Genomic DNA, 16,016 nt, shown 5'->3' on the forward strand with positions numbered 1-16,016 from the left:
TTGTTTCCTCTGAAGAACTTCCTTCACTTCACTGCTCAATGCACAGTCGTTTCTCCGTTAAAATCAGCTGCATTGCCTGCATTTGCTGCTGTCACATGGATGCAACTATCAACAAGCTGATGATTTCCATGGCTTCTTGGAGAGGGTGGGTTGGAAGCTAAGGTAGTAACCTCCCCATTCCCATAGCCATGAATCCCTCTCCATACTCTTGTCAGCAATCTTGCAAGAATGGGTGCCTGCACTGTAGCTTGATGCCAATCCCTATCTCTGCTGATGTTTCTGCCCATCCGATGATCTGCAGCTATATTGGTGCAGTGCATCCAACCTAACAATGTTGTCACTCTGACCTTTCGTCAGTTGGCCACCCTCGATTTTTCTCAATTTCGTTAGCATATTTTTTAAACTGATAAACGATGTGACTTTTAAAACGGGCTCTTAAAATCTTATGACAATACATCTGTATTTTTTTTCTTCACGAATCTGTACAGGCTGCCACATGGGCTCCGAGCCAGGAGGAGCGGAGAGCCGTATCCATCCCCGATCGCCGGCACATTATCGGTTTCTTTTCTCAGAGTGAGTGCAGCGGCGGCACATTCTCCGTGATTAAAAACTCTCGTTGAGCAATAATTATTTCTTGTCTCCTACACATCGTGAGCTTCTACTCCATATCAACCCAAGACCAAATGGATTATTCTTTGTAAAAACCCCATATCCATGTGAACCGCACTACGACAAAAACTAAAGAAATTTCCACTTTGCGTGTCGACTACAAGTACACAGCTCCAAAGTAAACGCTCATGCGTCGAGTTCAGGTTTCATTCGTTCCATCTGCCAGATAACATGAGGCGGTAAGCTCGTGAGAAGGTTCACGTTTCTAATAAGAACAGGTCGAAAACCGTGAAATTTCAAGCTTTTTCACGTGGGACAGAAACAGATTTCGAGGCGGAGAAATTCAAATTCCAAACAATAAATTTCAGCAAATTTTGTTTAAAATTTATCGAAACCCATCGTATCACTAGGAGTCGAGATTCGGCAGTCTATAGGCATTTAACGAAACCATCCCTGTGATGACTCCCTCCGTTTAAGGCATTTGATTTCGTCCTAGATAAATTAGACTTCTCAAAATTTAACCATTTTTTTTAAAAAGGGGATATTGACAATTATGATACCAAATAAATACACTGCAAACTCATAATTCACAGTGGATTTCAATAAATTAAATTTGTTGCTTTAAATGTTGGCGCACTATTATATAAATTTGATGAAAATTCAAAAATTTTGATTTAGAACAAAACTGATTGTCTTATATTACAATACTATATGGAACCGAGTAACACTAGTCTACAACTCCCTTCACTATTAAATACTTACATCCGTTTTTTAATATATGACGTCATTGACTTTTTACATAATATTTGACCATTCATCTTATTTTGAAAAATTTAAGTAAGTATTTTTTTTTTCTTTTATAGCGGCTTGATTTGTCACTAATGGAACTTCAAGCAATACTTATATTTTGGGATTTCCATAAAATTTTTAAACAAGACAAATGATCAAAGATTTTAACAAAAGTCAATAATGTCATAGAGATGGCATATAAGTATTTGTGGGTTGCTTAGACGGGCCCATTTGAGTTCACGTGAGATGAAATTTAAGTACGGGCGCACAAAACAATAAAACTATTAGCTCATGATTAATTAAGTTTTAATTATTTCAAACTTGAAAAATAGATCTATCTGATATTTCGTACGAAATGTACCATTTAGCATATTGAAAAACATGCTAACAAAAATCTAGGTAAAATTTGTATCTTAATAAAAAACTAAAGGGCTAGTAAATATTGAGATTTTAAAAGGTTACCTTCCAATCCTTCCATTGGTTGACTAAGAATGCTTTAATTATTGTATATTAGAATCCTTGTCAAAATTGCTATGTACTCATGGAGCGTTGTTCGTTATGGTGAGGGCTAAAGAGGATGAAGAATAATTTCATACTATAATATATGTGTAATAAATCCTTTATATTTTCTCACACTTGATTAATAAGTACTATATTCGGTTATGTTTTGAGTAATGATACAATCTTCAAAATATATCTTTCACTATATTTTTTCTATTACAATATATATATATATAATAAATATATTTATTTTTCCTATAGTACTTTGTAAGATAAATCTACTAAATAATTTAATCTTATTTTTATCCAAAACTCCAAAAATCATGAAACGGGGAGTAGAGAACAAAATGAAACCGCGTCCAAATTGCAAAGGCGTAAATCACCCCCGCCGTGTCTGACCGTTTCGCTTCGGTGCGGCTCCCACTACGCGCCTCCTCCTCCTTGTCCTCACCTCTCTCACTCTCCTCCCTTCACTTCCCAACCAAAGCGAGCTCCATTAATGGCGCCTCCCCTAATCTAGCCGCCGTACTCGCCTCCTTCCCTTCCGAGACCACGCGCGAACTGCCCCATGACACTCCCTCCTCCTCCTCCTCCTACTTAACTAGGAAATCTTCGCGCGCCAGCTGATCGTATACCACGTACGTACACATGGGCTACCACCAGCCCGTACACGGCGGCGCCGCGGCCGGTGCCGGCGGGAGTGGCGGCGGTGGCGGCGGCGACCACCTGCATCAGCATCACCACCCGCGGTTGCACAGCCCGCGGATATCCGGGGGCGGGTCGATGACCCGGCGTGCCAACTCGTTCAAGCGCGGGGAGATCGAGCTCCAGATCGGCTCGCCGCGCTCGCCCCGCGGCGACGGCGTCGGGAGCCCCCTCGCCGAGTCGTCGTCGGCGTCCGAGGCGTCCGCGGGCGGCGGCGGCGCGGTCCACCACCACCACCACCAGAGCCAGCAGCAGCAGCTCCGGTTCCGCCTCTTCAAGCGGCCGGGGTCCGGCGCCGGGGAGGTCGTGCTCGGGCTGGGGATCCGGGAGAGGAGGCGGATTGGGAACCTGCTGTTCCTCGCGTTCTGCGGCGTGTGCCTGCTCCTCGGCGTCGCCAAGATCTGGGCGGGCGGCTGGTTCGCCCTCCCCGGCGACGACAAGGACGCTGATTTGCAGGTATGGAAGCTATAAATTCCTTTCCAGTTTTAGACTTTCTAGCTGCTATTTTGGCAAGCTTTCTTCTTCGGAGTCAACAACACGTGTAGTTTGAGGAAAGTTGCATGATCCTCTGAAATGTTCTGTCCGTACATTTCTTAACGAACAAACTATATATCCTGCTGTTACTTAATTCGAAGGTCTTTGAAGACTATGAAATCATGCTAGCTTGCTAATGTTCAACTGTAATTTCCGCACGAACTTCTGATCCTTGGTGTTCCAATTTGTAAGCATGCAGTTTGGCCATCCTATTTGTTCCATACCGTAACTCTGCAATTTCATGTTCTGGAGTCTGGACAAAGCAACAAGAGTTGAAAACAGAAATGTTTGAAATCTTGACAGGTTTTTAGACAGTTGAATGTGATACTTGGGGAAAAAAAATTGTGGTGGAAGAGATGTTAGAATGGAGTTACTGCATTTTAGATTTGCATGGACCTTATTGAATAGGGATATTTTACAGGAGATTTAGCATTTTAATTTTTAGGACAGTGTCTTACTTGCTTGGTATGTCTATACCAACTAATTTACTACGAAAACGCTTCTTTGGTGCTTTTGGCCATTGGCAGTTGGATGCAGTTAAGTTTTGGATCTTACGAAATATATTTTGTTTGTACGTTCAATAGTTTATTGTAGTAGTCAGGCAGTCAACTTGAGTTTATTGTATAAAAAATTTAGATAACTCGAGAGGTTCCATACTCCATTTGTTACCAAGGTTAATTATAAGGGACATCATGTGGGATGGAGATGGGATTCAGAGCGCTGCAACCTTGAGCTAGCTTACCAGCCAACCGTTTGTCATTGTTTGATCTTCCCAAGTAGGATGTGTTGATCTCTTTATCTCAAGTCAGTAATTTCACTTCTAGTTTTTACCATGGTGCCCTCTCTATCTCTACTAATAACTCAATGTCTGAATCATAGCATTGCATCGACATAATTTAGTTAATCCTTTTAGTAACATTTTTTCTATTACAAGCTTATTTTGCTGTTCTAACATTTCACGAAGTTTGTATCTACTTACCTTGTTGACCCAAATTGTTGATCTTACAGTGTAATTTGGTTTTGTGCTGTCCATGTTTCTAGGATCTCTCAATCTCATTCTCCAGTGATGGAGGGTATCAATTTGATAGCCACTTTGGACATGTTGGAGGGAAAGAGAGTGACAGGATGTTGATGACAGTGGGATCAGAAGACAGTGTTCCTGAGGCTAGTAATACATCTCTGCCTCGACCTTTTTGGTTCACACATTAATTAGTGGAACATAACATTTATTTTGGCTGGTGCTTCATGTAGGCCCCCGATGTCTGGTCCCAGCCAAGCAGCGGAAAGTTCAGACAATGCATTATTTCGAATTCTCATAAAAGTAAGTTGGTCTGTATTAATACCTTTTGGTCTCTTCAATACTCCTTTATTAACAAGGTATGGTCTTCTGTTCTTAATTTGTAGAGGAAGATTCTCACACAAATGGATACATTCTCATTAACGCAAATGGAGGTTTGAATCAAATGCGGTTTGGGGTGTGACTCCTGTCCTACTTTTTGACTTTAGGTTACCATTAGTGTGCTATGGTCTGATACATTTTTCATGTTGCAGATATGCGATATGGTTGCTGTTGCTAAGATCCTGAAGGCTACATTGGTTCTACCTTCACTTGATCATACATCTTTCTGGGCAGATGACAGGTTGTGCTTTAACATAGTTTCTTCATCCATAATCTCCTAAAAACTAAAGGATCTCCTCTCTTTCTCAAAAAAAAAAAGATAGAAAGAAAGAATAGAAAACTAAACTTTTCAATCAATGTGTGGCCATAATGCCTATTCTGATTTCCTCATTTCTGTAGTGAATTTAAGGACCTTTTCAATTGGAGACACTTCATTGAGTCACTCAAAGAAGACATTGATATTGTTGAAATGCTGCCCCCAGCATACAAGCATATTGAGCCTGTGGCTAAAGCTCCAATATCTTGGTCAAAGGTTGAAACTAGGTTTTTATCTATAATTTACATTAATATATGATGGATAGTCGGAAACACTAACTAGTGTTTTATCTTGTGCAGGTGAATTATTATAGAGATGAAATTCTCCCTCTTTTGAAAAAACACAAAGTCATTTACTTTACGCATACAGATTCTCGCCTTGCCAACAATGGTCTTCCTAGTTATATTCAGAAATTAAGATGCCGAGTTAACTATAGGTCTTTGAAGTATTCCCAAACAATTGAAGATCTTGGTGCTACCTTGGTTTCACGGATGCATCAGGATGGAAGCCCATATCTTGCTCTCCATCTAAGGCAAGTTCGGTGCTCCTAACATTGTTGTAGGATGCTTCTCTCTGCACTCATTACTTTCGTTCTTCTGTGCATAATAATCTAAGTTAAGTAAAGGCAACCCTGATTTTCTTAATTTTGAAGGTTTTCCACAAGCTGCAGCTTCTATTATTTTGAACCCGAGCAAGAACTGTTTATCTCTAAACTATTGAGCATATGTGAGCTAGATATGGCTAACTTGTTGTATTGATAGATTATGCATGTTGTTTTATAATGTAGATGCTTGTGTAGATGAAACTATCACGGTGCCCTTTGAAATAAGGCTCACTGAAGCAGGGGTGTAATTTTGGTGAAAATTTGCAGGTTTGAGAAGGATATGCTAGCTTTTACTGGTTGCAGCCATAGCCTGACATCAGAAGAAGAAGAAGAATTGCGTAAAATGCGTTATGAGGTTAGTCATTGGAAAGAGAAAGAAATAAATGGAACTGAGAGAAGAAGTATGGGTGGTTGTCCTTTGACTCCCAGGGAAACTTCGTTTTTACTCAAAGGATTGGGTTTCACACGAAGCACCAGAATCTACTTGGTTGCAGGTGAAGCTTTTGGCAATGGAAGCATGCAGGCGCTGATGGATGATTTTCCCAATATATATTCTCATTCTACCCTTGCAACAAAAGAGGAACTTGAGCCCTTTAGAAATCACCAAAATATGCTTGCTGGTCTTGACTACATTGTAGCTCTCCAGAGTGATGTCTTTCTTTACACGTATGATGGTAATATGGCCAAAGCTGTACAAGGTCATAGGCGTTTCGAGAACTTCAGGAAGACGATCAACCCGGATAGGTTACATCCTTTCCTCCTTGGAAATGCTCTGTGGTTATATTTGTTGCACACAAGACGACGTTGAATGCCAAATAGCTGTCTTTGACATGTGTTTCCTTTTTTTTGTAATGTCTTATTCTTTGTATTGCAGGATGAGTTTCGTGAACCTGATAGATGAATATGATGAAGGAAGGATGTCTTGGGATGACTTCAGCTCAGAAGTGAAACGTATACATAGAGATGGAGAGCGAATAGGGGCTCCATATCTCAGGGAGCCTGGGGAATTCCCCAAGCTAGAAGAGTCTTTCTTTGCAAATCCGTTGCCGGGCTGTATATGTGAGAAGCTTAATGACGAGTGAATATGTATATATTTGACGATTCTTTAACCATCTACGCCACAGGTCAGGAGTTCAGGATATATAGTGCCCCTCTGCTCCTTGACAGTGGGTCAGCAGCAATATGCACAATTATTTAGTCATGATCACTTGACCAGTGAATTCGTGCTGATGAGAGTTCAGAGACGAGACACCAATTTTCAGGTTCATCCCACAAAAGTTTGCTGCATGAAGATCATCAGATATTGCAAATACGAAAACCATGTGAGAAGTCTGGCAGCTGCTAATCAATTTTCCAGCAGCCAGAGCATGCCATCTGAGAAGGCTGGAACATCAGAGCAACTGCAATCAGTATACGGAAGGTAAATACCGCGGAGGAGATTACACTTACGGCTTTGTATTGCCAATTTGCCATATCATAGGTTTTTTGGTGCACATGGTGCTTCCCAATCTTGCTGTTGCTAAGCTGTATTTTGTGTAGACTCAATACAACTGAATTTTGTCACTTGTATTTTATCTGGATATATTGAATTAAACGAAAGAGATTTTGTCTGAGGCTCAGAGTCAGTCTGGAGCCCCTGCTGTTCCTGTCCCAGCATTTTTTCCTTTAAAGGCATAACTTATTCCATTGATTTACTGCACTGTTTTGCGTGACATCTTTTGTTTTTATGAGTAGCGCCATGCGTCTCTTTGCTTTGACACTAAATCATCTGCCTATCCAATGGCATTCTCTGCATTTTTCAATCCACAGATTGTTTCTAATAAAAATGGGGAAACAATGCACATAATCTGAGAACTTCCACACTGCTGCCAAAGTACCTTTTTATAATGAGTCCCACTCCGGTGCTTTCTACTAGGAGTAGAAAATAATTTGAACCGTTAATTGTATATGATTGAACGGCTCAGATATATTTCTACTCCCACCACATTTAATGGTAGTAGAATTGTGGAGGGATATTTTTGTCCCAGAAAAATTATTTGTGGAGAGGTATTTGTCCTTTTCACTTTCTAAACCTAGCTACACTCACTCGTCTCTCGTTCTGATCCGGCACGCATTTGCAATTGGGTAAGCAAAAGCTCCGCCGTCTCTGGCCCAAGTCCGGCGACGACTACCTCCTCGGCTCCTCTTCTGGTATTCTCACGTACACCCGTCGCCGCCATGCACACACCCTCTCTCGAGCTGCTCGTCTACTACTACGTGTACACGTATAAGTGTACTGATGCACGTATAATATACGCGGTGACATGATGGAGGAGTTCCACAAGGAGATGCGGCGGCTAGCCGACGAGCTGCTGGAGTTGTTCCTCAGGGTGGGCGCTAGGTCTCACCGGCGTTGAGGCGGAGAGGAGGATCGCCAAGACGATGACGGCGACGATGCACTGGTACCAGAGGTGCCCGGACCTGCGGCAAGCTCTGGGACTCATCGCACACACCGACTCCGGCTTATGCTCCAGAGCATTGTGTCAGGGCTGTAGCTATTCCGGCGAGGACTAGACCGGTGGGTGGCGGTGCCGGCGATCGTTCCGGGCAACTTCGTCCTCAACGTCGGCGACCTCTCTTCCACATGCATACTCACCAACGGCCGCTTCCACAGCGTATACCACCGCGCCGTCGTCAACCGCGACCGTGACAGGATATCGCTCGGATACTTCCTCGGCCCGCCCGCCGGACGTCAAGGTGGCGCCGTTGACGGACGCCGTGTCGCCCGGCCGGAGCGCCGCCTACCGCGCCGTCACGTGGCCGGGGTACAAGGCCGTCCGCAAGAAGGCCTTCACCACCGGCGGCTCCGCCCTCAAGATGATCTCCACCGCCGCCGCCACCGACGATCGAACACAACGACGTAACCGACGTTGTCGTGATGTCAAATTTACCCCTAATCTGTCTTAGTACTTTACTATTGTACCCTTAAGAATAAACGGTTCAGATTAGTTCTACTTGTAGTATAATACTTTCAGTATAAAGCACCGGAGCGTTGCCCTTTTATAATATAAGTAGTAGAATTTCGCACTACACTGTATCTTCGAATGACCTAAAATTACTATAAGCATGCAGGTTTCTGAGATATTTGTAACAGAAGAAACAATATATATCCCTTCGAGGCGACATTTCCTGCTAACCCAAAAGACTGCTTCAGACAAACGATGGCACTGTCTGGTTCAAGTGATCCGACTTTATATTTCTTCAGCATTTCATAAAATGTGCCGGCTAACCTAATAACCGTCTGCTTTGCCTGCATAATAAGGAAAATAGTCAATATACTGTTTATGCAGCTCGCCACAACAGATATAAAACCAGAGGTAACAAATATGTGACCAAAAGCACATTTCTGCAAACTGAACAACATTCAGCAGAAGTTAGTCACTACTTAAAAATTGTAGCAGAAGCATGCATAGTCCGAAGGAGCGAGGAAAATATCATATGATCCTGTTGAAGTGTGTTAACATTGGATTCCAACAACTACTTTCTGATTCTAGTGAAGAATAATCTAAGATTTCCTATGTCGAGTCACATGAAAAATTGACTTGGACCTCAGTGCCTATTACTTTCATTGTCAAACTACAAGAGGAATCAAGTTGTATACACCAATTTGACATTATGGCTATGTTTAGATCCAGGGTGTAAAGTTTTAGTGTGTCACATCAAATATACGGACACACATTTAAAGTATCCGTCTAATAAGCCTAATTAATCCGTCTAATAAGTCTAATAACAAAACAAATTACAGAATTCGTCTGTAAACCGCAAGACGAATTTATTAAGCCTAATTAATCCGTCATTAGCAAATGTTTACTGTAGCACCACATTGTCAAATCATGGCACAATTAGGTTTAAAAAGATTTGTCTCGCAATTTACACGCAATTTGTGTAACTACTTATTTTTTTCGTCTATATTTAATACTCCATGTATATGTCCAAATGTTCGATGTGATAGGATGTAAAATTTTGCCAGGGGATCTAAACAGGCCTATACTTATGAAAATAGTTCTCTTTTAAATACCCATGTTCAGGCTCTGTATTCTCACCATGCCACCATGCTCATCACAATTATCAGGCTCTGGGTAATCCCACGAAAACTAACCGATCAACACACACAGAGAAGTTTGACATTATATTCAATCAAATGGGGACACTCGTGCCGATTCGTTAAAAAAAAGTAGTTTGAGGTTTTGGACAATTATTAAGTTCTGCCTCACTATGCTGCATAGATATCTGAAACTACATTATGGAAAGTAAAAATTCAAATTTCAATTGACCATTTTGTAAAAAGGAAGTAGTTTGCAATGCAGGCTATCACTGTCTGACTATGTAGTATGAGTATGAAACGCTGGATACCAGGGAGGGACCTGGTATCGATTATATTAAGAGGGCAGCATAACTCTCAGTCTGGAGCCATACTATTGTGCAAACTCAAAAGTAAAATATAACACAAAATGCAACAGCAACTTTTAAAACCCCACAAAAGGATGTAATAGAATATCATTTCAAATCAAATGTATAAGATGGAAATTTCCTAAATAATATTAACTACATTTACCTTTAAACAGGATCTGAGCTTGGGGTGAAGCTCTTTTGTATTTTAGTAACTCACTGAGCGCATCCTCATTAGACATTAGGCATTTATCACCATGAGTAACAGATATTGTGCGAAGAAGACTTGCTTTAGAGAGAATCAGCTCTATAAAAGACATTTCATTTGGAAGCCAACTAATTCTCGTTATCTGTACAATTTGAAGGTTGGCGCACATGCCACCAGTCCACTCTGCATTTTGGAACACCCCATTTGCCTCAACTTTCTGCTCGTTATCAGTGATCTTCACAAACAGAAATAAAAAATTGTAAGGAGAGAGAGATAACCTTCAAACAGTGCACATATATTCAACTTGCGAGGCAACATTCAACCTTACCATTATTTTGAGTTTTTCGAGATTCGGAGCATTCCTTAGTAAGCAAAAAATCGTTAAAATCGCGGGCAGTTCACAGAAGTCCATGTATAACTTCAAGCTCTTCAAGCTCTTCAAGCTGTCAAAGGTGCATGGAAGTGTCTCTAGTATCTTAGCTCCATTTGACTGAAAGATATGAAGAAAACAGGTACTCCATCAGAACTTAAAAGTTGAAACTGGATGGATAGAAATAATCAAAGGACATATTATGTTTTTTTTCCCTTCTGTCCAAACAAGACCAAAAACACATATCCCTTTATTGAAGGAAATGTTCCACATTGTTAATTTGTCAAGGAGAACACAGGCCCACAGCCCACATATCCAACTAGGGGATAAACCTTTTTTCTAGAGCGAAAGTAAGGAGTCTAATGTAGCAAATCAGAAAGGTAAAAGGCCATCGGACTACCAAGTTGGAAGACAAATGAGTTACTGAAAGCATACGGATGCCAATATATATTCACCATAAGAATATGTGCACAATCACATAATCCCTTGTATGACAGTAATATCTACAATTCTTTGTATGACAGTAATATCTACAATTCTTTGTATGACAGTAATATTTACAGATTAGGAGACAGCACAGAAAGTTTGCTACGTTTATGTCACCCAGCAAACATGATCCTAATATCCTATCCACAAGAGGTTATGCAACCAACAACAGTCATGATCATATAATTGTTGTCGATAAATCATATAATTTCACATATTCAACTCTGCAGTTTAATCAGCGAGCAAGTATTTTGATTCAACCTAAACATCAACCATTTTAAAGTAAAATGATCACCTATTTTTTTTAGAGGAAACTAATTATCAACTGGCAAGAGAAAAACAAGAAACATTTGGAGGCATCAGAATGTACCGGTTGATAGGACACAAAGAGGTGAAGCTTCCTAACATGAAGAAGCTTGCCGAGAAACTCGGCGAAATCACGGCCACCAAGATAATCCCACAAATCGATGACGGCAGAACGCAGGCGTGGCAAATCCAAAAGGTTCCATCCATAATCGTTCGGCGAACAAATCGTTAGATGCTGGAGATTGGGCGCTCGAATCACCCAATTTATGATATCGTCTCCATCGATGAAGATTCCAGATAACACTAGCATCTCAAGCAATGGGGAATTCTCGATGATCTCCTCCAGTTGGTACTCCCCGCCCGCTCGCAGCCACACGTGGTCGAGGGTTAGGCTCCTCAGGTTGGGGAATCCGGCGAAACCCGGCGGGAGCGGCGGGATGTCGCAGGCGAAGAGGTTGAGGTAGGCGAGGCGGTCGCAGGAGAAGACGGAGGAGTGGACGGCGAGGTGGTTGTGGATCGGCGACGCGAGGTCGAGGGACTCGACGCCGCGGCGCGCGAGGACGAGGATCCAGTCATGGGCGCGGCGGGTGGTGAGCTTGTCGACGTATGCGCTGAAGCTCCGGACGCGGCCGGGGCAGGCAGCGGAGGAGGACGCCGTCGACGGCGGCCAGCGCCGCGCCCTCCTGGTGCGGGAAGGGGAAAGAGATGTCGAGGGACGGGAGGGACTCCCACCGCCGGCGCCAGGCGCGGGAGAGCGCGGAGGTGCGGACGGCGTCGCGGAGGCCGAGCCGGGTCAGGACGCCGTCGAGGACGTCCGGCGGCAGGGAGATCAGCGCGTCCTTCGCCTCCTCCTCCTCCTCCCCCCCGGGAACAGCAGCCTCCGCCGTCCGACACTTCTTGTGACGGTGCGGCGGCGGCGGCGGCTCCATTCCTCCGGCGGTTTCGAGGCAGTGCACTCTTTCCGCCGACGCGGTGGAACAAAATGGCGCGCAGCTGGGTGGGGAAGGAAAAAAAAGCGCGGGAAAAGAGCACTCGCGTCGCGCCGGCGAGATCATGTGAACAAGCGCAACTACGGGCCACACCACAAGCACATAAGTTTTCCGGCCCAAAATATCCCGCTTTCCAAAATCTCCATGTCAAATATTCTAGTTGAAATTTATCAGAATTTCTAGTTTTTAGTTTGATTTTCGTGTTTCCTACTAATTAAAGTGGGATATTGATTATTGAAGGGGTTTCTGTTCAATTTTCTCTTGACAGCTGAGGCATCAATATCCATGTCCAGAACGTATTCGGCAATTGATTATTCGCGCATCAATATCCATGTCCAGAACGTATTCGGCAATTGATTATTCGCAATAGGACACTGTTTAATTAGGTCCCTTTTAAAATTATTAAATCACTAGAAAAAATACCAGTGTGTTACAACGGGTATATGCTATTTAAATTTTATTGTTGTTATATGGTTTAGCTAGGATAAAATTTACTGTGTGAATTCGCTTAGATATTTTTTTCGAAAATCATAAGCTGCAAGAGTCCGTATTTCATCTCAAGTTAGCATGCGGGTTTTTTTAATGATATTTCTTATATGTCTCCTTTTATATTTCCAAAAACAAATGAGCTTAAAATACAATTTAAAAACGGATCTGTATTTCTAAAAGCGAACGAACTTAAAAACCTACTTAAACATGGATAACCTACCAAAATACTAGTAGAAACATCTTTAATTATCTTTAATTTTTATAATAGTAGATATAGAGAAATCTCGCGATCGCGGTAACATAATTGTCGAGGCTGTGAGGACCAAAGGGAGGAGCCGAGGAGGGGTTTTGTCGAGCTTTGCTTGAAGGCCGCCAATGGCGAGCAGAAGGGGCATCCCCGAGCTCCCATGGGAGCTTCAAGACGCCATACTCGCGCGGCTGCCGCTCCGCGACGCCGCCCGCTCCAGCGTCCTTTCCAGCAGCTGGGGCCGGTCCTGGCGCCACCTCGGCGAGCTCGACTTCGTCTCGTCGCCGCCGCCGGCGGCGGCGTCGTTGCCGGTGGCGGCGGCGACGGCGGTGGCGTGCGACAAGGCGGCGATCGACGCCATCCTGCTGCACCAGCACCCGGGCCCCGTGCAGCGCGTCCGCCTGAGGGTCACCGACGAGCTCCTCCCCGGCGTGCCCGCCTGGATGGCGTCCCTCTCCGAGAAGGGGATCCAGTCGCTGGACCTCACCGTGCGCGCCATGTACCGGCCGCCGCCGCACCCCATGCACCGCTCCATCTTCGCCTGCCGCGCGCTCAGGCGCCTCTCCCTCGGCCGCTTCGCCCTGCCGGCCGCGCCGGAGCACTTCGCCGGGTTCCCGGCCCTCGCGACGCTCTCCCTCACCGGCACCGCGTTCCGCAATGCCCGCGACCTGGAGGCGCTCGTCGCTATGTCCCCGAGGCTGGAGGAGCTCAGGATGTGCTGCATCGCCGTGGACGTGGACTGCCGTGAACATGGCGGCGACGGGCGCCGCAAGGTGAGGATGGTGTCGTCCAGCCTCCGGTTCCTTCGGATCGACGGGATGGGGAACGTCGAGTTCGTGGGCGCGCGCTTGCCGCGCGTGTCGCAGGCAGACTTCGCGCAGGCCTCCTATCCAAGCGCCCCAAACCTTCTGTCCGCCATGGTTACCTCGCTTGAGACGCTCGACTATTACTATTATGCCTTGCCGTTATCGCCGGTATGTATGTACTTTTGTTCGAACACTATCTAAATCATCGTTAAAAGAATCTCAGAAAAAAAATTGATAGCATTCATACCATTTAAATAATAAAACACATTGAGGAATTAAACAAAAGACAAACTCAGACGTGAATAGAATTTGTCTTTTTCGTTTATCAATGTGCAGATCGAATTTGGACATGATTTTTTTGGAGTTATAGATCTTGCTATACTCTATATTAACAATTTTTTAAATACTTTTTTTTACAACCATTTGCATTGATTTTGAGAGAAAAAATTACACGAGGAACACATCTCCTCGAGGGATCAGAAATCCTCCCCATTTTGTTTCACTTCAAATTTCGCCCGTATCTACTTCCTCCATTTGAAAACAGAAGGGTATTCCTTTGTTTCTTACATTTACAAATTTTGACTAACAATTAAACTAAAAATATAGTATATGTTTACTGTCATGCATATAATTATCATATTTGACAATATTTTCGTACTATATCAATTTTATACTTACAAATATAATATTTTCATTAGTTTACATTTCAGTGCCTTGTCGGTTGCCCATATTATGGCTTATTAGGAAATAAATGTTAATTTATAGGTAAAAATTTTATATATTTGTTCGTAGCGACTTATTAGCCAATGCTAACAAGAAATTATGTTGAAAATATTTTAAAATCAAATTTCAGCTTATTAGGCTAACCGATGGGGCTCTAAGAACTTATGGATATAGTATACTTTGTTGACATTACTCAATGTCATGTTTCAGACTAAATTATTGAAGGGACTACCATCTTCCTACAAAAATTTGAAGAGATTGAAAGTTCATCTAGACTTCAACCATGCTCCACCGATTCTGTCTACGCTTAACTTCCTAAGGACCGCTCCAAACCTGACTCAACTTGTGATTCAGGTAATTTCCATATTCCTCTTCTTTAATGTAGTTTTGGAAACTTCCTACTTAATTTATATATAATTCCTCCGATTACATAATTCTTAATGTTTTGAACAACACCATGGTCTTAAAAGATATACATATCTATTATGAATGTATAAAAAGTTAATATCTAGTTTATTTAAAATACTTTTTAGAACTTGTATATACATTGTGTTCTAGTGGTTCAAACTTGATATTTTAGAAGTTATTAATTTAATCTTATCCGTGACGTTAAAAATTTGAAATTATGAAACCGGAGAGAAAATCATGTATATTTTTGTATTCATGCTTTCGATTATTGTCAGGGATATGTCCTGCCTTTTTCTGAATAACATTTTTCATCTTTGTAGGACTTTACTGATGACTCATATGCACAATCTCCATACCCTTTGGCAGCGGAGCTATATGGAAATTTATGCCCCAGCCTTCTTTTTCTCCAAATGTCTTATGTCACTTCGCAGAACAACGAAATGGATTTCATTCGTCTGATCTTATCGAAAGCGAGAATGCTTCAGGTAATGGAGGTTAAAATGCGAAGAAACAGCAGAGGCATAGAAATCAAGGAAGAAATATGTGGATATGATAAAGTATCTCCGCGCGCTCAGATCCGTTTTAAAAATTAGTAACCATTCACCACTCTGCAGATATGGAGTATCATGTCCATGTAATTTTTAGGATCCTCGTTGAGTAGTTGTCATCAATAGCATCTCTAATAGTCCTCCGCCGTCCGGCGCTTCTTGTGACGGTGCGGCGGCGGCGCCATTCCTCCGGTCCGGTGAGAGGGAGAGAGCGCGCGCCGCAGAGAGCGCCTCGAGGGTTTGGAGGGAGCTCTGTACAGGCGGTTTCGCGGTAGTGCACTCTTTCCGCCGATGTTGTGGAAGCGTGCAGCTTGGGTGATAACTGGTTGGGGAGGGTGCAGTCACTACATATGCTATTATGTTGGGAAATTTGGTGCAAGAGAAACAGGCGGGTTTTTAAAGATATAGAGCTCCAAATCCCGCAGTTAGTGACAAAAATTCTAGACAAAATTCATGTATGGTCAGCGTGTGGTGCAAAAAAACTTGCGAGAATAGCGTCTTAGTTTCCTCCATGGAGGTGTAATTTTTTTCTTTTGTGTTGTTTCTTCTCC

At 43.0% G+C, this 16,016-nt stretch overlaps 2 protein-coding genes and 2 pseudogenes across 2 annotated transcripts; 3 read left to right on the plus strand and 1 right to left on the minus strand.

The window, feature by feature from the left end:
- The first annotated feature begins 2,304 nt into the window (after window positions 1-2,304).
- Window positions 2,305-7,070, plus strand: LOC4347185 (O-fucosyltransferase 35). The gene is made up of 9 exons (XM_015757157.3): window positions 2,305-3,060; window positions 4,180-4,302; window positions 4,390-4,459; window positions 4,543-4,613; window positions 4,690-4,778; window positions 4,937-5,069; window positions 5,153-5,385; window positions 5,725-6,201; window positions 6,332-7,070. Exons 1-9 carry the CDS (start codon window positions 2,548-2,550, stop codon window positions 6,537-6,539), a joined length of 1,917 nt encoding a protein of 638 aa, XP_015612643.1. The 5' UTR covers window positions 2,305-2,547; the 3' UTR covers window positions 6,540-7,070.
- On the plus strand, window positions 6,825-8,576 carry LOC136351716 (gibberellin 3-beta-dioxygenase 2-like; annotated as a pseudogene).
- LOC4347186 (F-box/FBD/LRR-repeat protein At1g13570-like) lies at window positions 8,454-12,250 on the minus strand (annotated as a pseudogene).
- Window positions 12,251-13,069: 819 nt separating this feature from the next.
- Window positions 13,070-15,574, plus strand: LOC112936349 (F-box/FBD/LRR-repeat protein At1g13570). Its single transcript, XM_066303917.1, has 4 exons — window positions 13,070-13,954; window positions 14,720-14,863; window positions 15,238-15,402; window positions 15,563-15,574. Exons 1-4 carry the CDS (start codon window positions 13,109-13,111, stop codon window positions 15,572-15,574), a joined length of 1,167 nt encoding a protein of 388 aa, XP_066160014.1. The 5' UTR covers window positions 13,070-13,108.
- Window positions 15,575-16,016: the final 442 nt, after the last annotated feature.

This window comes from Oryza sativa, chromosome 9, assembly GCF_034140825.1.
Source record: "Oryza sativa Japonica Group chromosome 9, ASM3414082v1".
NCBI classification, from domain to species: Eukaryota; Viridiplantae; Streptophyta; class Magnoliopsida; order Poales; family Poaceae; genus Oryza; species Oryza sativa.

Coding starts and splice junctions, on each gene's coding strand:
- LOC4347185 (XM_015757157.3), top strand. CDS start 2,548: ATGGGCTACCACCAGCCCGTACACGGCGGCGCCGCGGCCGGTGCCGGC. Junction 4,460..4,542: donor TATTTCGAATTCTCATAAAA/GTAAGTTGGTCT, acceptor CTTAATTTGTAG/AGGAAGATTCTCACACAAAT. Junction 5,070..5,152: donor CTCCAATATCTTGGTCAAAG/GTTGAAACTAGG, acceptor TATCTTGTGCAG/GTGAATTATTATAGAGATGA.
- LOC112936349 (XM_066303917.1), top strand. CDS start 13,109: ATGGCGAGCAGAAGGGGCATCCCCGAGCTCCCATGGGAGCTTCAAGAC. Junction 13,955..14,719: donor ATGCCTTGCCGTTATCGCCG/GTATGTATGTAC, acceptor GTCATGTTTCAG/ACTAAATTATTGAAGGGACT. Junction 14,864..15,237: donor TGACTCAACTTGTGATTCAG/GTAATTTCCATA, acceptor TCATCTTTGTAG/GACTTTACTGATGACTCATA.